This window comes from Parasteatoda tepidariorum, chromosome 7 (genome assembly GCF_982258835.1).
Source record: "Parasteatoda tepidariorum strain Cologne lab strain chromosome 7, Ptep-v5.0, whole genome shotgun sequence".
Classification (NCBI taxonomy): domain Eukaryota; kingdom Metazoa; phylum Arthropoda; class Arachnida; order Araneae; family Theridiidae; genus Parasteatoda; species Parasteatoda tepidariorum.
The window spans coordinates 59560720-59583780 of NC_141761.1; the positions used below are offsets into that span (position 1 = coordinate 59560720).

At 31.8% G+C, this 23061-nt stretch overlaps 1 protein-coding gene across 8 annotated transcripts in view; it reads left to right on the forward strand.

Annotated features, from left to right (window-relative positions):
- Positions 1-23061, forward strand: part of LOC107448785 (multiple PDZ domain protein) — a 684699-nt gene that overhangs the window by 654587 nt on the left and 7051 nt on the right. For 5 of the 8 annotated variants that reach the window (XM_071183400.2, XM_071183403.2, XM_071183401.2 and 2 more), the window contains 7 exons: positions 1474-1545; positions 3110-3281; positions 6176-6468; positions 9774-9857; positions 12236-12460; positions 14959-15075; positions 15157-15263. In XM_071183400.2, the coding sequence (XP_071039501.2) occupies positions 1474-1545; positions 3110-3281; positions 6176-6468; positions 9774-9857; positions 12236-12460; positions 14959-15075; positions 15157-15263 (1070 nt within the window). The other 3 variants (XM_071183406.2, XM_071183405.2, XM_071183404.2) reach the window with 3 other exon arrangements.

The following is a 23061-nucleotide window of genomic DNA, read 5'->3' on the forward strand; positions in this document are numbered from 1 at the left end:
TTTAACTGGATGGCCCACTCCTCTAGGTTTTAACGAACCAATTGGATGCTTGTAACTCAAGAAAAAGTGATGTGATTATATCATGTGACTTAATTCAGATTTAATTGGAAGCCTGTAAGCGACGTCACGCGTGTGTGTCTAACCCGATTGACTCCTGAATCGATAAATGCCACGATTTACCTACGATGACGTCACTTGCAAGTATCCAACTAACAAGAAACTTTGAAAAGTTATTTAAATCTTGTCAATCTGATTACTGTGTGTGTTCTAGAAAGAAAAAAAGTATTAGAAATCACATCAGTTTTTCATTTTATAATTTTGTATTAGCTGGATTATTTCAAAATTGTTAAATCGTAAGTTGCTTCAATTACATGTTTTACCAAGTTTCGACTGGAGTAAATAAATGACAGCTGAACTGTTTCGTTCTTTGGAAAAGTTGACAGAGACTAAAGGTGCTTCATTGGCAATATGCATTTTTAATACCGAACGGAACGTTTAAAAATTCTTTCATCATATAAGAAAAAATATATCTTTCCTCCCATGCACTATATTGCATTTTTTTTATATAAAATAACATTATTTGCTTAGCCATTACATTAGAAACGCTCTATTGTGTATTAAAGTAAAAAATTTGAACAGTGGTGGACTGGATAAGTTGCCAGGTTTTCTAATGTTCTGTAGGTCCTCTTGAATAATATTAACTTTCACATGAGGATAAGGAAACCGATTAAACCATGAAATAGATTACGTATAAAAATAAGAATATAGAATAAGCCTTAAGTTGGCATTTTTATGGAGATAAAAATGTAAAGTTAGACATGTATTAGATTTCTTGCATAGATAGGAATGCAAAAATCATCCAGATTTTGGCCTTCTTATGCTGATGAAAAATAGAAAATAAGCCGAAAATTGAACTATTTATAAAGATAAGAATATAGAGGAAGGTACAAATTGTAATTTTTTAGAAAGAACACAAAATCAAAAATATAAAGTAAAAAATATGCCATAATTTGGAATTCTTACATAGTTAGGAATATGTAATAAATCATAAATTGTCCTTCTTACGTTGATAAATAATACAAAATAAGGCAAAATTTAAACCTATTATAAAGATAAAAATATAGAAAACCATAAATTTTCCTTTTTAGGAAATTAAAAATACAAAATCAGTCATAAATTGGATTTTTTAATCATGAAGTGGCCTTCTTATTCAGATAAAAAAAAAACCAAATAAGCCAAAAATAGACTTATGATACAGATAAGAACATAGAATAAGCCGTAAAATTTTTTTATGGTAATAACAATATGGAATAAGTCTGTATATGGTGATAACATTACAAAATTAGGCCCATGTGTTACTACTGGCAACTAATTTCTATTCAATCCACCACTGCATTTCATTATGTTTGTTTTCAAATAAATATTATTGAGATAAATGAAAGCAATGATCTTATTTATTTTACATGTTGACAGGCTGGCTTGAGTGTAGGTGATATGATTTTAGCGGCTAATGAAACGGATCTTGTTGGAGCAGATTTTGATACAGTGAGTACATCTTCTTCCTTTTTCCTCTGTTGCAAATTTTAACAAGTTCCTTAAAACAATGCTGCTTCCAAAAGTTGAAATTCAACCAACTTGCCTGATAAATAAAATGAATGATGGAAGCTTCAAAGTAAAATAAAACGTTCTGTAAATAAATCCCGATATTTCTATAGCTGAATTTTCAAAATTCAACCAAATATCACTTAACATTTTCTACCCTGAAGCTTTTCAATTCATTGTCTTGAAAAATACGTTTAAGTCTGTATTTCTTGAAATCCTCCGAGTTATTTTAGTTAATATAAATAATGTTTATTTAATGCAAATAATTTAGTTAATGATATCTATTTGCGTAGTAAATCAATGTAAATAACTGGTACATTTTTTGAATCAGTCAATAGCTATCACACTTTTTAAATTAAATAACCGTAAATGCTTTTTGATTTGAAATTAACAGTAAAAAAACAGCGAAAGGTAGCTTTCGCAATTTGTTTCTTCGAGTTGTCCACTCTTTCCATTAAGCCACGCACTTTGGGTTTCGTCCATTCATTTAATTAATTTTGCTAATATTAATTTAATTCAAAAAAAAATTAAGCAAGTCTGGGGAAATCTTCAACTCTTCTGTATTTAAGTCGCTGAAATTGAATCACCTGAAACTCTATCCAAATGTTTCTTGAATCTCTTTAGAATTTTCACGGAGAGAGTTCTAAATAGCGTTTCCCATCCCCTCTTGTCCATGTTCTGAAATAATTGAGCACACTCAGTTTTGAAGGATCTAGTCGTTTTATCCGCAGTTACTTCAGAATATACGTAAACGTGAGGTGTTGTAAAATTGAATTTTTTTTCCTCTTTGAAACATTCCCCTCGAATGAATAACGGAGACGCGTGATAGTACCAGAAATACTGTAACGATTACAAGGCAACCCTACGAAGTTATAGCGCACCGCAAATTGTGTTCAACTGACTAACCAGTTCGCATAAGAGCATTTAAACTAAATGTAATGTCTTGCTGAGATGGATGCGTACAGAATACCCCTATGAATATGTATAGTAAGATTTTCAGTGTCAGAAAGTGATCAAAGTGCAAACATTCATAGTCGATTGTTTGCTCTTTATGGCTAACAGTTTCTACAACAAATGACCGTGAATAAGTGCTCCTTTTGTGAATATGTTCAGAGTTAAGGACGCACTCCATTGATTCCATTATTGTTCATGAATTGATTAAAGGTAATTTGAGAGTTATGAGCTGTAACTTTGTAGCAGCATTTTGTCTAATAAGGAAGCAGTTCAATCACTTTCTACCACTAGAAATCATACTAATTCGCCTTGTCCTGTCTGGACGCATCGTTTCTAGCACGACTTAACATTCACTGCAAATGCTTTCACGCAAACTGGTTAATCAGTTACACGCATTCTGTGGTACATTTTTTTATAATTCTGCATGTTGTCGCTATCTCACGTATCCACTTTTCGTTTGGATAACCCTTATCTTTGTAAATAGTTTTAACAATTGACTTTTTATTCATTACTTATTAATTTTAAGCTATTTAATTTTAAAAAACTTCTTTAGGCATCTACTGTACTTAAACAAGCCGAAGGTCTTTTAACGCTTATAGTAGCCAATCCCAATAAACCATCTCCTGGTTACATATACGAGGAGGAAAGGAAATCTGCTGAAATTATTGAAAGGAATCAAGAAAAGAACCTGACTATGAAGGTCTTAGATAAAAAGAAAGAGAAAAGTACAGTTATCTATTTTTATATTTCTGTTTTCAAACACTACATCATTTTGCTATATATCTATTTTTTCAAACATATCTGTAGAAAAAATATTCTGAATCAAATATTAAAGACTCTCGGTTCGAAATCTCCAGTCTCAATATTTCGATTTCGAATTTATGTATAAAAATTGTTATGCTTGTTGTAAAATAATGTTGCTTTTAATGTTACTGTTTTAAAGTCTTTCGGTTCTGAATCCCTAGTCTGAATATTACGATTTCAAATTTATGAGGAAAAACTTTTAATGCTTGTTATAAAATAATGTTAAATAAAATCGACTTAATATGTACTTATTTTATAGTTTGAAAGAAGAAAGTTCAAGTAATATAATTTTTTAATAAGTAAATTTTTATTGTATTTACATAACAATAAGGCAGTCGTTTTTAGATAAATATTGTTTTTAAAATGTGTTTATTGTACAGAAATGTAATATTCGTGATTTCACGATGCACGAGTTGAGTTGAAAGCGCTGTTGATAATTAATAAAAAATGTTTGGTATCAAAAACCTTCACGAAAGATATGTACGGTGAGCCAAAAAAAACGGATCAATCTGAATAACTTTTGATCTAATGATCGGTTCTTCACGTTCTAGGACTCAATCTTGATGGTGCGAAAGGGGGACTTCAAATATGCTAATTAATAATTGCAGACGATATTTTAAATTACGAAATCAGACACAAAAACTTACTTCCTCTGAATGAGCCTATTTTTTTTTCAACGGATTCAGAATTCTGACCCCCAAAATTGAGTTACATTAAAGATAAATTTCAGACACTATCTCACGTATCATTTTAAAGAATGTAATTTTACATGGGAAAATACAATAAGGAAAAATACAATACAGTTTTTTTCAATGGATTCAGAATTCTGACCCCCCAAAATTGAGTTACATTAAAGATAAATTTCAGACACTATCTCATGTATCATTTTAAAGAATGTAATTTTACATGAAAAATACAAAATTCGTGCGAAATTGGTTGAATAGTTCCTGAGAAATTAAATTTTAAATATACGACTTTTTTAAAATTCGATTTCTCAGGGACTATACAGCCGATTTCGCTCAAATTTTGTATTTTGCCGTGTAAAATTAGATGAATTAAGATAATGCAAAGTACTGCATACCTTATCATTCAAACTCTTTTCGACTATTATTGAATAAGGTAATTAAATAAAAACAATAAATATTTACTAAAATTTTTTTTGAGTGGAATTATTATTGGATAAACTAATTTTATAATTGTGTGTATAAAATGTTTCAATTCGCTGAAAAATTTGTCAAGATATAGTGAAATACCCAAAAAATAAAATTAACATTAGGAGGTCATACACTTTAAATTGCTCTCCTAATCAAACTATGGGGACCTTATTTCTTTGATTGTGGCTAATCTCTATAATTTGTGGTTCTAAAATCCGAATAGTTGATAAAAAGATATGTGTTTATTCAGAGAAAGTACGTTTTTTGTCTGATTTCGTAACTTAAAATATCGTCTGCTCTCAAGTAATTAGCATATTTGAGATCGCTGTCTCGAACTATTAAGATGAAGTCCTAAAACTTGCAGATCCAATAATTTGATCAAAAATTATTCAAGGTGATTCTTGTTTTTATTTTGACACACTATACATTGCTTAAAACCATTTTCATCAAGTTTTTGTCTATACTGTATGCTTCTATTGAGAGTAATTTTAATAATATATACAGGAACTACATTTTTTAATTAGTATGCTCTCAAGTAAATAGTATAAGACAGAAATAGTAACTATTGAACGTGATACCTGAATCTAACAGTTACGAACAAAATATTTTTCAAATATATCAATAAAAAAAAACTCATTCAAACTTTTTAATGGAAAAAGCTTTCACACATAATTGAAATTCTTTTTTTTTATTGAATAGAAGTTATGAAAAACAATTTTAAATTTTTTTTTGTACATTTAAAAGCTAATTCTATGAATATTTGTATGATTTATATACTGTAACATTCTTTTTCAACTCTATGCATGCAACCTCTGTCCACTGATTATAAAAAATCATATGGCAATTCAATCACAGTAAGTATGAGCATTTTGGCTTATGTAGTTATAGCTTTGTGTTTTAATTCTGCCTTCATTGAGTTTAGTATTAATTTTGCAACATCTTTGTTTCTGTGATAATGTTTTAGTTCTTAGATAGTGATACAGATATCTTTTTATTAAATTTAGTGCTTTCATTTCTTTTTAAATGTGTTAAAATGTACGTTTTAAAGAGGGTTAAAAAAAAGTGTTTTTTTTTTTTTTTTTTTTTTTTTTTTTTTTTTTTTTTTTTTTTTTTGTCTTACCTAAATCTAAAAATGGGAGCATCCATTTCGAAAGACGAAGAAATTTTGGTCCATGATAGGTGTTAGTAGTGAACCCCATCTCTTTTTCTTTCTTTTTTTTTTTTTTTTGGTTTAAGTGTTGTCAAAAATAAAACTATTTTCTCCTCTATAGTTCTCTTTAAAAGCAAACTATTTAAAAAAAATTGCTATTTTCTTCTTCTTAATTTTATATCTGTGCCGAAAATTCAATTGGTGATAAATTTTGCCTGTAGCGGTGAGAAAATGGTAGAAACTTTTATTTTTTTCAGGCACACCTCAGTTTTAATTTTAGCACTCTAGCTTGTTGTAAAATCTTTAAAATTTGTTAGCTATAAAATGGTTATATATCGTGCTTTTAATTTTAAAGAAAAGATTTTATCTCAAATTAGAGCTTCTCAAAATTCAAGCACTCTAACCAATCGGAAAGCAATCGAAATTTTTTTATTTGTAAAATTTTCATTCACAAGCAAACAGACCCGAACCAAAAACAAGTTGATTTAAACCTTATATTTTATTGTTTCAGGTCACCCTCCCCTTCCACCTCCCAAGCCCACCTTTCTTGCTACAAATACCTCAGAAACTAAATCTCAAACACCCAATTCTCCCGAAACACTTCCTGTAACCGAGAGTATCGATTCTGTGGCCAAAACTGAGGATACCAATGGTAATGATGCTCTGTCTTTTCAAGAGGAGACCGAGCCGCTGTCGGATCCCAAAAAATGCGATATCAAGCCAGGCAGGGAGACAACAATAGAGATAACCAAGGAGAAGATTGGCTTAGGACTCAGCATTGTCGGTGGATCAGATACGCCTCTGGTGAGTATGCACTCCATTGTAAATTGTTATTTGGACAAAACCATAATTCAAAAAAAAAAAATACTTCTGTGTGTTTCGTATTGAACATACACCGAAGAGCCATTACATTATGACCACCCTGCTAATAACATGTAGGAGCACCTTTAGCCCTCAAAACTGCTGGCACCCGCAGTGGCATTGATTCCATAAGGTGCTGATAGGTAGTCTGAGGTATCTGGTACCAAGCACTCACCAACTGGTCCTGCAATTCCCTCACATTGCGAGGGGGTAGCGCGGCAGCACGAATTTGGTTTTCCAAAAAGGATCACAAATGCTCTATTGAATTAAGGTCAGGTGAATTTGGGGACCAGGACATGACTTGAAAGTCACTGGAATGTTCCTCGAACCAATCCATAACGATTCGACCCTTATGACATGGTGCATTATCCTGTTGGTAAACACCATCCCCCGCAGAAAAAACTGTTGCCATAAATGGGTGAAACTGGTCTGCGACTATGTTCAAATAGCTTACAGACGTCAGGGATTGTTCTATGAGGTTTATGGGTCCTAATGTGCCCATAATGTAATGTTATAGATGATGGAGGGTGGTCATAATGTAATGGCTCTTCGGTGTTCATAGGAAAGGTTTTCAATGGGTGAGATGGTTGAGCTTGCGATTTATTTCACGACTTTTTCAAGAAATCATTTGAAGAACAAAGAAAAATGAGTTCATGTAAACCCAGAGTAAACCGTAAAGTTTCTAATGCTGAAATTTTTTTTTTCAAAATATCAAAATTACTTGCAGGATTACACACTGGAGATGTAATCTTGGAATAATTTGTTTGCAATTTGATATTTTTCCAGAAATGTTTCAGCGTTTAAAACTTCATGGTTTACTCTGAACTCTTTTCTATTCTTTTTGAATTATTTTCTATTCTTCAAATTTTAATACTTAACGTTCCAATGCCGCCATACAAATGACAAGGAACTTTTACATATATATACTGGTAAAATAAACTAAGAGAAAGGGCATATTTTATCGAATTTCATGAAAAGAACTGAACTGAATATAAAACTACTGCTTCTAGACAAAAATGCAAATCTTGTACATCAACTGCGCAAGCGTACACGTGTGTGTAAACGGAGCCATTAGAGGAACAAGCTTTATAAGTGGGAGTAAATTAAGACGCATTTCGTTCGCTAGCACACTTTGGCGAATTTCTTGGTGTTATTTTGCAGCAATAGGTTAAATTCAAATTGTAACAATAAAAATGAGTAACCACCAACATTTAGATGACGGAATGAGGTGGCGAATTGTGGGGAGGCAAGAAGCAGGCCAATCTCAGATCCAAATTTTTAGAGAGTTCAATTTAACGCCCAGCCTCATGTGTGACCTACAGAAACAGTTCCAGGGTACCGAATCCATCGAGAGAAAGCCTGGGCAAGAGCCACGACGCCAGAGAAGATCGCCATTTGATCATTATAGCAAGGCGTAACAGAGGGGCTGCAGCTTCTCAGCTTTCTCGTGACTTGTACGCAGCCACAGGAACCCGTGTATCAAGGATGACTGTTTCCAAACGACTTCATGAGAGAGGGTTGTTTGCAAGAAGAACTGCTGTTTGCGTCCCTCTCACTTCTACGAACAGGAGAGTCCGTTCAGCATGGTGCAGAGATCATAGAGATTGGAGTATGGATCAATGGGTGACCGTTCTCTTCACTACTGAATCTCGGTTCAACCTAAACACCGATTCTTGCCGTACGCTCATATGAACTCGCTACCTACCCGCCAATGTCGGCGAAATCAACCATTATGGCGGAGCAGGTTCAATGGTCTGGGCAGGCACTATGTTGGATGGCCACACACCTCACTGTCTTTGAAAGAGGCTGTGCGACTGGTGTGAGGTATAGGGATGGGGTCTGGGAGCCCTATGTGCTCTTTTTCAGGGGTGCGGTTGGCCCTGAGTTCATTTTAATGGACGATAACGCGAGGCCACACTTCCGGTGGACGAATTTCTAGAGAGTGAGGATATTCGCCGGATGGATTAGCCAACCAGATCACTCCTATACTTCACTCCTATGGAGCATGTCTGGGACACTCTGGGGAGGGCAATTGCAACTCGCTACCCCCCTCCGAGAACCATCCAGGGAATAAAAAAAGCAACGTTGCTGAACGAGTGGGACCCATTGCCCCAGTAAACGATAAACTGCCTTATTTCAAGTATGAAATCATGCTGCCAGGCCTGCATTAAGTGCTTTTTTTTACTCCTTTTATGAAAGTAAAGTAAAGCATTCCCGCAACAGCCCGTTGTGAACCAGGGGGTCATGGAGGTTAAAACTCCGCAATTTCGTTACCAACTTTTGTCAGCTGTTCAACTAACCGTCGTTAAACAGCCGATCCAATCTTTGGGCTTACGACTACTAATGTTCAAATCCGTAGCCTTGTAATTTTGAACCCAATATTGAAGACAAGTGAATTTCTGGATCAAGTATGGGAAGAAATTTCCCTTCGTGGAAGACGTTCAAATGGAAATAACCCGCATCAGCGTTACACGGTGAAGAAAACCACGAAAATCTCCCATGTTGAGCCAGATGGCTCCAACTTTATGATTGTGATAATGTGGTCAGCACTGCACACAGGCCACCTTTACTTCCCAGACAAGCTGGTACCCATCGATCTAAAGCGGGTTGGACTAGGTGGTACTAGGGATCGAACCCCAATTCTTCCCAATGGCAGTTGAGTGCATTAACCTTTTGTTAATTTATTAGTTTTCAAGTCCATTACTCCTTATAATATTTCATAGATTTTCAAGTCATTATTATTTCTTTCTACCGCATTCGTCGTTTTTCTTTATCTATCATCCACAATGAATTGTTCCATGAGAAACGATGAATAAAGGTTCTACTTTTCTATCATTCACAATGAATTGTTCCATGAGAAACGATGAATAGAGGTTCTACTTATCTATCGTTCACAATGAATTGTTCCATGAGAAACGATGAATAGAGGTTCTACTTATCTATCGTTCACAATGAATTGTTCCATGAAAAAATATAAATAGAGGTTCTACTTATCTATCATTCGCAATGAATTGTTCCATGAGAAACGATGAATAGAGGTTCAACTTATCTATCGTTCACAATGAATTGTTCCATGAGAAACGATGGATAGAGGTTCTACTGTATATTCCTAATAAATTCTCCTTGAAATATGCTAATTTTACTCTTACATCATTATTTTATTAATTCTTTGATTTAACTGTTCATGATTTTATCACATTATTTGCATAACTATATCTTTGTACGTATTTATTATTTGTATATTTTAGGGAGCAGTGATAATACACGAAGTTTATCCAGATGGAGCTGCTGCTTTGGATGGTCGTTTAAGGCCCGGGGATCAAATATTAGAGGTAAGCTGAATGATTATTTACGTCGTATACTTTACTTGCACACTCACTGGTGACATACAGGGTGTCTATAAAAGAACTCCGGGGTTTTAAAAATTCATATCTCACTAACTATAAAAGATAGCAAATTGGGATGTTTGTATCAACTGTTGGCGGCGCTGCAGGGCGTTGACCTTGAAATGACGTCGCGAAATTTGAAATGATGGCGTCTTCGCAACAAAAGGCTCAATGTGTTATTTGGCTCATAGAAACGAAGTCTTTAGTTACCGTACAAAGAAACTTTCGACGTAACTATGGTGTTAACCCGCCTTCTGACAAAACCATTCGTCAATGGTTCAGTGCATTTAAGGAAACAGGAAGTGTTTTGAAGCAAAAGTCGCCGGGTAGGCCGAGTGTGTCTCAAGAGAAAGTGGACAGAATCCGAGCTTCATGCCTTCGAAGCCCTAAAAAATCGTTGACAAGATGCAGCCTGGAGTTGGGGTTACCAAGATCTCAGGGAACGAATAGTCAATTGTGTGGCAACCGTCCCCCCAGACATGCTCGCCAGGACATGGGAAGAGGTAGAATACCGTTTAGACGTCTGCCGTGCCACTAACGGGGCTCATATAGAACTTTACTAAGTGTTAAAAAAAACTTGATAATGTAAGCTTTTCAGTCATGTATAAAACATGTATGTATGTTTTTTATTTCATTAAAATATTTTGCCTCAAAACCCCGGAGTTCTTTTATAGACACCCTGTATTTCTCCTTAAATTTGGCTGGTCAACCAAAATTATGGTCTAACAATACGCATAATTTAATAAGGGGAATTTAATAAATGTTTGGACAACCAGTCTTAATCGATTAAAAATGCACATTTCGCTCACCAGTTTTGCTTTCTTCAATATGAAGCTTACAATGCAAAAAAAATTGCATTTATCTCAACACTAAATACGGTGACAACTACTTTACATCGAAGTGAAACCCAATCATAATCCATGGTTTTAGGTGCTTCACTACACCCAGAACTAAGGATAGTTCTTAGTGTAAGGAAATTACACTTCTTGGTGTAAAAAAAGTCGTTACTATTTCTGTTATTCACTTAGAATAAAATTTATAATTACACTAGGATATGAGACTCGAGTCAGTAAAGTTATTTTTGCGATTCAAAATAAAGCAAGATAACTATACACAATATTTCCAATAATACCAATAGAATTAGTTTGTTAATCAAACATATTCATAGCAAAGAGAGAATATTAATATGAATTCGAACTACACTTAACACAGCTGAAGCGGATAAAAATTAAAAATTATAAAATTACTTAATAAAATTGGCATATTTATATCTTTTTATTAGAACGTAATTATATTTATTATACAACTAAAAACATGCATGGCTTTTATAAGCGTTTACTCTTGTTTCGGTGGAATCTTCAGCAGCGTGCAAGACAAACTTTCACTTTCTCTTACTCGATTTGGAAACAATCTATCGTTGTCGTCTAACGGATTAAAAACGAACGCCGAAATTTCTAAAAAAATTATTCGCGAATGTTAGAAACGCATTTGAGTTTGGTGTAAACTCTCTCAATAATTGCCGTTAATTTAACTATGAACTTTAAAGTGTGTATGAATGCTCTGTTCTGAATTATTTTGAAATAAAGCATTATTTCATGCAATGCTTGGAGTTTTCTAACATGAAATTGGGATAGGTATTAGAAATGGCAGTGACTCTTATTCATAGGTAGAAAAAAATTTCGGTTTCAGACGGATTCAGCATAAAAATTTCATTAACTCTTTTACTACTTTGAAACAAGCGTTTAATTCAGTTGCTATGTTTAAAGAATTTAAAATTTATAAGGTATAAAAGGTCAATACATTATAAGGTCTCGCTACTTCTGTTTAGGTCATTTTTCTTTCTGAAGATAACACTAATTGTCGAATTAAATTTTTTTATCTTAAGATCTTGACTTTGATTTTTTTTTCTTCTAATTTAGCCGTGTAAATAACCACTTAACGATCGGTTAATTTTTAAGGAAACGGTCATAAAAGTGCCTATTTTTTGGCTTTTGTATTTGTATTACGTATTTGATTATTGCTGACATCTACTTTTAAAATAAACTATCTACAATTACCTTAAAAATATCCTGGTACTGCCATCTGGCGTGTAAAATCAGAAATACAATTTTTTCCGGGCAAAAGAAATGAATTTAATTTTATTTATTATAATTGAAGTTTTATCCTTATTGGCGCGTTATTACTGAAAACTACAGCCCGTCAATATCACGGGAGCGAGAAATAGAGGGCGAAACCCCACCCCGTCATTTTCACGGGAGCGACAAGGGACTAACGTAATGGATATTTTTCTGTTTCTTCTTTTATTAAGAATTTCTGTTTTGAAGGTGAACGGAGAAGATCTGCGAGATGCCCTTCATGAACATGCAATCACTGTACTGAGACAGACACCAACAGTTGTTCAGATGCTGGTATATCGCGAAGACAGCCAGAATCAGGATGAAGAGGCCTTCGAGACGCTGGACGTTGAATTGTACAAGAAGTCTGGGAAAGGTCTTGGCCTAAGCATTGTTGGACGAAAGAATGGACCAGGCGTATTCATATCAGAAGTCGTGAGTTAACAATTATTTCTTGTAGATTGTTCGATTTCGATCCCTGTGTAAAAACGATCTGCCGCATCACACACCTAAAAATGGTTCTTTAAAAAATGAACATAACTTTAAAAGATTTTTTAAAGAAGCGGTTATGAAAATCATTCAAAGGAATAAATGCATCGATACAAACAAAACAGATACAGGCACACAGATATAAAGCTGCACAGAGTAATACACAGGAACAAGCCACTAACTTGGCTTTTTTCACCGTTTAGAGCATCTTTTACAAATATATATATAATTGTTTTAGCCACGGTTTCTTTTAAATATTAAATTGAACTCTACTAATACTATACGACAAGAAATATTGAAAACGAAATCCTATTTCAAAGTTTACATGTCTGAATTCATGACGTGATTTGTTTTGAACAGGGGTATACATAGAGCTGTAATCTTGCTAATTTTGTCTCAGCTTTTGTAGTTTTAATGCTATAAAAGGATCTCAAGAATAATTTAATTTTCAAATTTTTATCCTGTTTTATTTATTGGTCCATTTTATATATCATAATTCCATTTTTATTCTTCCTCGACGAAAAAATATTTATTTCCGGAAGAAAAAAAATTAAGATTTTAGATAAACTTTTTAATTGATAGTCTTGTTGGTAGGGCACTGGCCTTATGTCCAATAGGTCGTGAGTTCGATCCCTGCCAGCCGAAGACTTTCCGGGTAGTAAATGGTGACTGGTGCACGCTAATTCTGTCGTGTCACAAAGTCCTCCATGTTCCCATAACAAATCAATACCTCTAAGGGTACTGATCCAGGAGTTCCCTTGTCTTCTAGAATGGTTCAAAATTACAAGGCTGTGGAGTTGAACATTAGTAGTCGTAAACCCAAAAAATTGGGTCGGCTGTTCAACGACAGTTATAAAAAAATATTAAGAGCTCGACTTCGCGTGCAGGTCGTCGGGCTACCGAAGCGGGGGAGCCATCCCCTCTGCAGAGGATCGAAATTGTAATGGCATGTCTTCGGATCATCCTCTGCGATGTGCCCCAGACCATCGCCAATAGCCCATTGTGCAGCTCTAGTGCGACGCAAATGAACTACAACAACAACAACTGATACAATTTTAAATAAAGCAAAAAAATTTTAGATATTTTTTCTGAATTTACTGTAATCCACAAAAAAAAATTTCACTTATAAAAATCTAAATCAAATAGGTTGAGTTGTAATTAAACTGCAGTTTGTAAGTTAAAAAACTAGAGCATGCATTTGTGGAACAAGTATTCTTTAGACATTATTAAACTTCTGGATTAAACGGTAAGCAGTAAAGCAGAAATTATTTTTCAGAGTAATCTAATAATCGCTAAAAATTTTAATAATAAAACAGACCAAGTTAGATATCTCATACATGAGTAAATTATTTTGCGGAGTTTGTAAGAATCGCCATCAATTGAAACAATAAGTTGAGTAAATAAATATGTCTAGTGAGAATCATTCTGCAGAATAATCTTCCAACAAATTCGCAAAATTCAAACAAATTAGCTATATTTTACCTGAATTATTCTTAAAATGCTCAGACAATTGTATTAATAATTCAAACAACTAGTTCAATCATCTCGTTCAGAAAATCTGAAGAAACTTCTAAGAATTTCACAAAATTTTAAAAATAAATGTTAAATCCAAAATGCTTTCTTTAATACAATTTTAAAGCTTTCTTGGATATTGAAGCAACTTTAAACAATTGCACAAAATTTAAACAATGCATAATACAATCAAAATGCATTTGTTAATGCAATTTAAAAGCTTTCTTAGATTTTAAAGAACCTTCAAATAATTGCACAAAATTTAAAGAATCAAAATCCATTCTCTAATACCATTTAAAATCTTCCTTGAATTTCAAGAGACTCCTTAGAATTGCACAATATCTAAATAATAGCTAATGCAATCAAAACGCTTTCTTTCATACAGTTTAGAAGCTTTCTTAGATCTAAGGAAACATAAAATAATTGCACAAAATTTAAAGAATCAAAATGCACTCTGTAATGTCATTTAAAAGCTTCCTTGAACTTCAAGAAACTCCTTACAATCGCACAATATTTAAATAATAGCTAACGCAATCAAAATGCTTTCTTTTATACAGTTTAAAAGCTTTCTTAGATTTTAAAGAACCTTCAAATAATTGCACAAAATTTAAAGAATCAAAATGCATTCTTTAATGCCATTTAAAAGCTTCCTTGAAGTTCAAAAAACTCGAAACAATTGCATAATATTTAAACAATATCTAAAACAGTCCAAATGCATTCTTTAATATTGATCATTTCAGTTTTACAATGAACGAATTTCATTGAATTTGAATTGATTAATTGATTAAAATCTTTCTTGGACCTTAAAAAAAAACTTTGTGCAAAGAGTTTGAAAAACTTTTTTTAAGTTTAAAATTACTGACAGATTTCCTGTTTATTTCATGTTTAAAAAAATCTTATTGGAATCATATAGCAATTTAATGTTTTAACAGGTCAAAGGAGGCATAGCTGAAGCTGATGGTCGATTAATACAAGGAGATCAAATTTTAGAAGTAAATGGTCAAGATTTAAAAACTGCTACACAAGAGCATGCAGCTGCAGTTCTGAAAGTAATAAATAAAATATACTTCATAAACTGAATTGAGTTTTAAAGTTTATGAAAGTACCACTAATAAAACAATTTGTTTCAGACTACAATGGGAAGAATTCACATGAAAATTGGTCGTCTAAAAGCAGGTTCTAGAAGAAGCACTTCTTGTTTAACAACGACTCCTAAAATAAAGGAAAACATGGACACGTAAGTATTATTATAGTTCTTACTTAAAATTTACAAATAGAACACAAATTTGTACTGTTTTATTATTTAAAATCATATTTTTATTTTCATTCATGCACTAAATTTATTATCTGTTGTTTATTCCATGTATTAAATTACTTTTTAAATTATATATTTTATTATTTTTCAATAACTGTCAAGTTGTATGCCATTATTTTCTTTTCAATCCAATTGTATGTCTTAGAAATTTTTTGGATGGCCCATACTTTTAGAAAATAAGCAATTTAAATTTCTGAGAAATATGAAAATTCTCTGAAAATGTACAAATCTTAAATTTTTTAGTTGAGGCAGTTGTTTTTAATTACATGCTTTTTAATTACTAATATTATTGTTTGAAACTCTTTATTATTTGTTTAATAAAATGACACAGGATTTCAGTTAATTAACTATTTGTATTGTTTTATGAAAAAAGTCTTTAAAGTTGAATTATCCTCATATCTTTTATTTATTGAATTATCCTCATATCTTTATTTTATTTACGCCTGATACTTCCAATGAAGTTCAGCAGATATCGCATCATTTTGATTAGTTTTAATTGGATACATGACCCCTTGGAAAAATTATATCTCATATGTTCAAAATTCATTCTAATCATTAAAATTTCATTGTTTCAGTTATTAGGTCAAGTGCTCCTAAAACTAGTTTTTAAAACATTTGCTATCATGAACTGTTTTTAAAATATCGGGAAATTATTTTAATTTGAATAATTCTATTTAAACCGTTTGGAAATTTTCAGCATTTATCTAATTTTATATTAATTAAAAAAGCTTCAGCCTGTAATTAGAACAATACAACTTACATTATTTTTAGAAAAACCAAAAATGCAGCAGTAATTGTTTTATTTCAAAAAGCAGTTTATTTTATATTCTCTATAAATATTAGGCCTTAGAATGAATTAAAACTTTCTCTATAACACTAAATTTTTAAAGAAATTCAGAAAAAAATTCTAATGCTTTTTTAATGTTTAATTAAGGAATAATCAAACTTTTTTTTAAAAAAAAAAGAAAAGGAAAATGTGTGCTTTATAATTACTTCCAAAAAAATGAAACTTATTAAATTAACAAAAAAGAATTCCACTTATTACGATTTTCTAATGGAACACCTGAACAACTTTTGATCTAGTGATCAGATTTTAACTTTCTAAGATACAATCTTATTGCTTCGAGGATTAAACCTTAAGTATGCTAATTAATTAGTGCAGACGATAATTTAAGTTACAAAATCAGACACAAAAACGTATTTTTTCTAAATAAACATATACATTTTTTGACGTATTCTTATTCTTGACCTTTAAAATGTGCAGGATAGCTCCAATCTGGAAATTATGGTCCCATTACTTTTATTAAATTGATCGGAAATGCATTTCTTAAATATTAATTTAAATTTTAATTTTACAAAAACTATTTGACCAATTCTTTAACTTAAATTGTTTAAAAATAAACAATTTACGCTCGGTATTTTGACGCTAAAAATAAGTGGAATTAAAAATAAAATAAATAAAGAAAAGTAAATTTCATTATGGTAAATACACAGCTGAAATAAAATTCGTTCGCTGTGCTCATTCAATTATGGAAAATACACAACTGAAATGAAATTCGTTCACTGCGCTCATTCAATTATGGAAAATACACAACTGAAATAAAATTCGTTCACTGTGCTCATTCAATTATGGAAAATACACAACTGAAATAAAATTCGTTCACTGTGCTCATTCAATTATGGAAAAAACACAACTGAAATAAAATTCGTTCACTGTGCTCATTCAATTATGGAAAATACACAACTGAAATGAAATTCGTTCACTGTGCTCATTCAATTGAGTAATAGTAATTGAGTAAATATTCGATTGGATTGGTATGGAAGCGAGAAATTCTATTTTTGTGTCTGACTATCTTATATTTTCCAGCCATGTTAAATCATCATGAGAGCATACAAATGCTTAGGTAATTTTAACAACATTCTTTAAAATTCTGTCCCCCTATGGTGCCAAATTTCTTCTTCTTTAAGTTGCAGTCTTCTTCACTTGCATGTTCACTATGTGTCTATACTAATGTGCTTTTTCTTTTATTTATCTCCCTTCAATTTTTCTTTGATCTGAGGATAAGTATAAAATGTTCTTTCCACTTACTGAAAGATATCCTGCCTTTATTCAATACAACTTTAATAGAATATCTAAATAAGATGTTCTATCTACATACTGAAAGATATTCTGCATTTCTTTGATATAACTTTAATAGAACACCTAAATAAGATGTTCTTTCTACACATTTGGCGGGCCACAGATTTTACTATTTTTGAAATTAAGAAAGCTGTAATCTACATAGCTGATCATTAAGACACGGTTCCCATCAGATTACCGAAGTCAAGCATCACTGACTGCGGTCAGTGTGCTGGTGGGTGACCACTTGGATCAGTCTGCCTAGGGACCGAGGGTATGCGGTATTGGTCCTCCTTAAACTGTTCTACTGTAAAGTGCTCGACTTCGCACGCAGGTTGTCGGGCTACCGAAGCGAGGGTACTATCCCCTCTGCAGAGGATCAAAATTGTGATGGCATGTCTTCGGATCATCCTCAGGGATGTTTCTCAGACCGTTGCCAATAGCCCATTGTTGTGCAGCTTTAGTGCGGCGTAAATGAACTACAACAACAACAGAACTACAACTCAAAATACTCAAAACCTTTCAATTGCGAATACAAATTTTCAAATTCGAGACTGGTACAAATCTTTTGATACAGATATTTTTTTTAATAAGTTTATACAAAATGTACTTGTGAATTCCATGATTTTTTAAAGTTGCATGTACAAGATATCAAATCCAGGACTGATACAGATATTTCGGAAATGAATTTTTACAAAATGTACTCTTTAATTTCATGATTCATTCAAAGTACTATGTACCTTTGTTTTAAATACAAAATATCAAATTCAAAACTGATACAAATGTTTCAATGCAGATATTTTGGAAATGAATTTACAAAAAATTTACTCGTTAATTTCATGATTCATTCAAAGTACTAAGAACCTTTAATACGAAATATTAGAAATACAACTGATACAGATTCATTTCTAATCTCTACGATTTAATCACTCATCGCTAAAATTCTTGTCTAGAAGCGATATTTTGTATCTTTAACTGAAACGTTGTTTCTTTTTTCAACGTTGGTTTCTAAGTGTCAATCGGCTTCAACTTATCCTCAGAACAAAAGTGATTCATTTTTGTCTTTCTTAGTATTGTTTTGTGTGTGTTTGTCACTAAGTTATGCACTTTTTAGCTTATTGCGATCTGCATTAATAGCTCAGAAAACATTCCAATACATTTAAAAGAGATTTTTCCTCATGCATTCCATAGAGAAAGGAACTGAAGGTATGTTTATGAACTATAACAATGTATCCAGACTTAAAGATCTTCAGTTTTTATTATTTATTTCAATTTCATTTGTTTTTCAATTATGGTTTTTATGCACTTTATATTTTAAAAAATTATTATTATTTCTTTTCTAAGCACTGTTCCTTGAACTAAATGCATGCCTATGAATTGCATTGAAAATTTACTAGATTTTCAATTGTATATGTTTCCTTGGTTTTGAGCAATGCATACCTAACTTTTTGCTCTATTTTATTTCGTGGGAAATATTTATTTTATTATATTTGTTATTTTACTATTTATTTATTTTAAGTTGTTTGTTTCTTTCTGAAACTTGGATCTTTTTTTATCCCTTATTTATTTATTTGTTTATTTTACTTTATTTATTTGTTTATTTTATTTTATTAATTAATTTATTTATTTTATGAATTATGATAAGAAAACTGTATTTGAAGCAGATTGTATTTCGTATCTGTATACATTTTTTAATAAAAGAAATAGTAATGTTTTCAGATTTATAAATTATAAGATTTTAAAATCAGGAACATGTATTTTGTAACTTTTACCTGTTGCTTTTAATTAAGAAACGAAATAAAATAATTTTTTGATTTACAGCTGACCTACAAATCACCCAATTACATTTATGCTTTAAGATAATAAACGGAACTATTGAAATTAATGAACAATACCTCTTATTTTCAGGTGACATTAAATTTAATGAATTAAGTAGATGGAAATTTTTTAAATGAACGAATTCATAAAGGCAATTATGAATAAACTAGTTATTTAGTTAAACAAAAATTAATGTTAACTTTGGTTTAAGATTTATCAAAGCAAACTTAATTTAATAAAATTTTGAGTGAACCAAACAAAGGATTATCACCCTGAATAATTTTTGTTCTAATAATTGTATTTTTACGTACTCAAAACCAATCGTTAGGGATTAAAAGGCTAACCTCAAATATGCTAATTAGTGCTAACTGCTAACTAAATTACGAAATCAGACGCAAAACCGTACCTTCCTTGAATAAACACACTATGCTTTTGGCGGATTCCTCAAAACAGTGGGGGTAACCGCAATCTGGAAAATACGGTCCAATTATTTTACGGAGAAAACGGTCGAAAGTTTGCGTTAATTTAATTTTTTTATGTGTATTTCAAATAAAATCCATGTCTTGTTCAAAATCTAGTGGTGAATCGAAAAAACTTTTACTCGCAATTTTAAAATTCGTTTAATTATTTAATGAAAAAATAATTTTCGAAATTTTTTTTATTATTTAATTATTTCTCATAAGTGATTAATTTTTTCATAGTTTTTAAATACGCTCAAATTGAATTAACATTAAGGGGTATAAAATGTCGACCGTTCTCCTGACTGAATTATTGGAACCATATTTTTGAGGCTGTGCTCCACATATCAATTTCAATTATTAAAAATTCAAATTTGTCACAAAAGGTATGTGTATTCAGAGAAAGTACGTTTTTGCGCCTTATTCCACGACTTAATTATTGTTGTTGTTGTCGTAGTCCATTAAGGTAAGAGGTGCGATTGTACTTGTTTTCCAGTGGCGCCATCTATGGCCAAGAATTATACAACTTAATTATTAGTTAACATATATGAGTCAAACCATTGTGATTGGTTTTTCGTAAGTGAAAATCCGATCATAGGTTATTCAAGGTTGTATCTTATTTTTGTTGAAACTGGTTTATCAATGTCGGTTAGTTTTGAGTGTAAATTTATTTCTCTTTTAAAAATTGAGATAACCGTTAAATTTCACCAGGAAATCCATATTGTCATTTCTGTCCGCCTTCATTGTGTATTTGCTGTTTTACTTAGATTACGTAGTGATGACGTTAGAAAGATCCATTAGTAATTAATATGCAGGGTGTCCCCTAATAACCGCCCTTAATTTGTATTTTTGGAATCCTTTTCAGAAAGTGAAAGCTGTTTTATATCACTACACTGAAATTTGATACTAAAACATCAAAGCCTGTTTGATTGCTGGAGGAAACCGGAAAAGCTTCAAGATAATTGTTAAAAAGAAAACTTCATGTTTCATCAGGCAATCAAACGGTTTTTTTTTTTTTACCCCCGACCTTCGTTAACAATTGGTGACTCGTTAGATTTTCTAATCCTCGCTGTATTATTAATTTTTGATTCCTTACGTTTATTCGTTTTTAACTTCATTTTTTACCAGGTTTCTAAAAATATCTACTATTCCCGATTACTGGACTCCCAATATTACTGTATATATTTTAAAGCATTTATTTTGAACGGTTTTCTTTCTTTTTTTTAAATCAAACAATGTTATGTATTATAAATACATATATATATTTTTTTTTTTTGCCTTTTTGAACTGTTATTAACTATATTTTTATATAGTTGGCATTATCATGTAATAAGCTACTTACTCCGCAAAAATAAAAATTTCCAAAAATAAATTTTGTTTTAAATTTTATTTTAATATTGTAATAAATAAAAATAGTTGTCAATCTGTTTTTCTCAAAATCTATCATGAAGCACTTACGTAGCTTTTTTTTTTTTTTTTTTCAATTACGCGGCAGTATTATTCTAACTTTGAAGTGCATATAATTAACATACATGTGTTTAAATAATATAAAATTTTCGAAGTTGTCTATGCATATTAAAAGGCTTCTCCTGACTTACTGATTACTGACTGATTCATCATCGCAAAACAGTGGCGTAGTGAGGGGTGGGCAAGGGGGGTCATCATGCCCCGGGCGCTACCCACAAAGGGGCGCCAAATGGTCCGCAAAACAAAAAATTGCTGGATAATTTTTATTATAATTGGTTTCTGGAAAACATATTTTAATTTTAGTGCCAGTGTAATATAATTAATGTTAATTTGTAAATAAAAAGGAATATTAATAGTCTAATTCAAAGTGTAATAATATATTCATAATAGAAATGGCACGTCTTGTCTACTCGCAGGGCTGACTCGATCTGTGTCCGACAGCACTTCCTTATGGCATCAACGCTGTGTGGTTACAGAAATTATCTCCTTTCTTGATTTGTCTGATGAAACAATATGTTAAAAATATTTGAAGTTTACAAAGTACAAACAGTCTTTCCTTCAGAACAATATTTATTTTTATTTCCATAAACGCAATGTAGCTTACGCTTGTTAAAACGATAACAATAGCTCTCTAATGTATTTATATGTACAGTTTAATGTACTTATATGGACACGGAAAAAAGTAGCCGGAAAATAACAACTGAAGGATCGAAAGGAGACACACAACAAATACAGCGTTTGCCGTTTCTAGGAAAGGACGCAAACGCCGTATTTGTTGTGTGCCTGAGAAATATCTGTATTAAAAAAATAAATGATTCCTTATTTGTTACCTTCCGGATACTTTTCTCCGTGACTGTACGTATCTTTGATACTTACGACAGGTAGTGGAAATCTGCAACAAATTAGGGAAATACTCGAAATATTAACGTTTAAGTTATTTCGTGCATTCAAGGCATTCTTGGTAAGTAATAAAATAAATAATGAAGCCATGTTAAAAAACTAACACTTCAAGTTGGTACAAAAGTTGGAAACCTATTATCTTTACTTAAACTTGTAGCTCAGTTTGATTCGCTACTAGCAAATCATCTTTAACATGCCACAGAAACTCCAAAAACTGTCTCATATTTGTCAACATAGATCCAAAATGAATTCATCCATCTTCTGGCATCTACAGTTCGAAATCAACTAATAAACGATATCAAAAGAAATAAATATTATGGACTTTTGTTTGATTCAACTCCTGATATCTCTCATCGAGAACAAATGTCCCAAGTCGTTAGGTATGTAGATGTTGATTTTATGAATAAAAAAGTTTCCATCAAAAAATCTTTTTTTTTAGGGAGGGGGGGTTATTGAAATACATGCTAAAGATGCAGCCTCGATCAAAAATACAATTATAGAATAATTAAATTCCGATGAAATTTCTTTAACAAACTGCAGACCACAGAAAGCATATATCTGTTTTTCTCACGCTCAACGTTACGATGGGAATTATTAAAAAATACTTTAACAGAAACTGTCAAACGTGAATCTGAAACACAACGGAGCGGCAGAATACAAGCGGTTAGCGTTATCATCAATGGGCTAGAGAATATAGTAGAATTATTAGAAAAATTAGCAAAGGACACTACCACTACAAGTGACATCAGAAGTGAAGCTACAATTCTGTTTCAAAATGTACTAACTTTTTGTTTCATAACTTTAGTTCATTTCTAATATGAAATCTTAAGGAGGATTGATCGTGTGCAGCTCAGATTACAAGATCCTAGAATGAATTTTAGAGAAGGGTTCAATGATCTTGTATCATTAGCGATTGAACTACCCGAAATTCGAGACAAGCTCTGTGAAGAGGCAATAG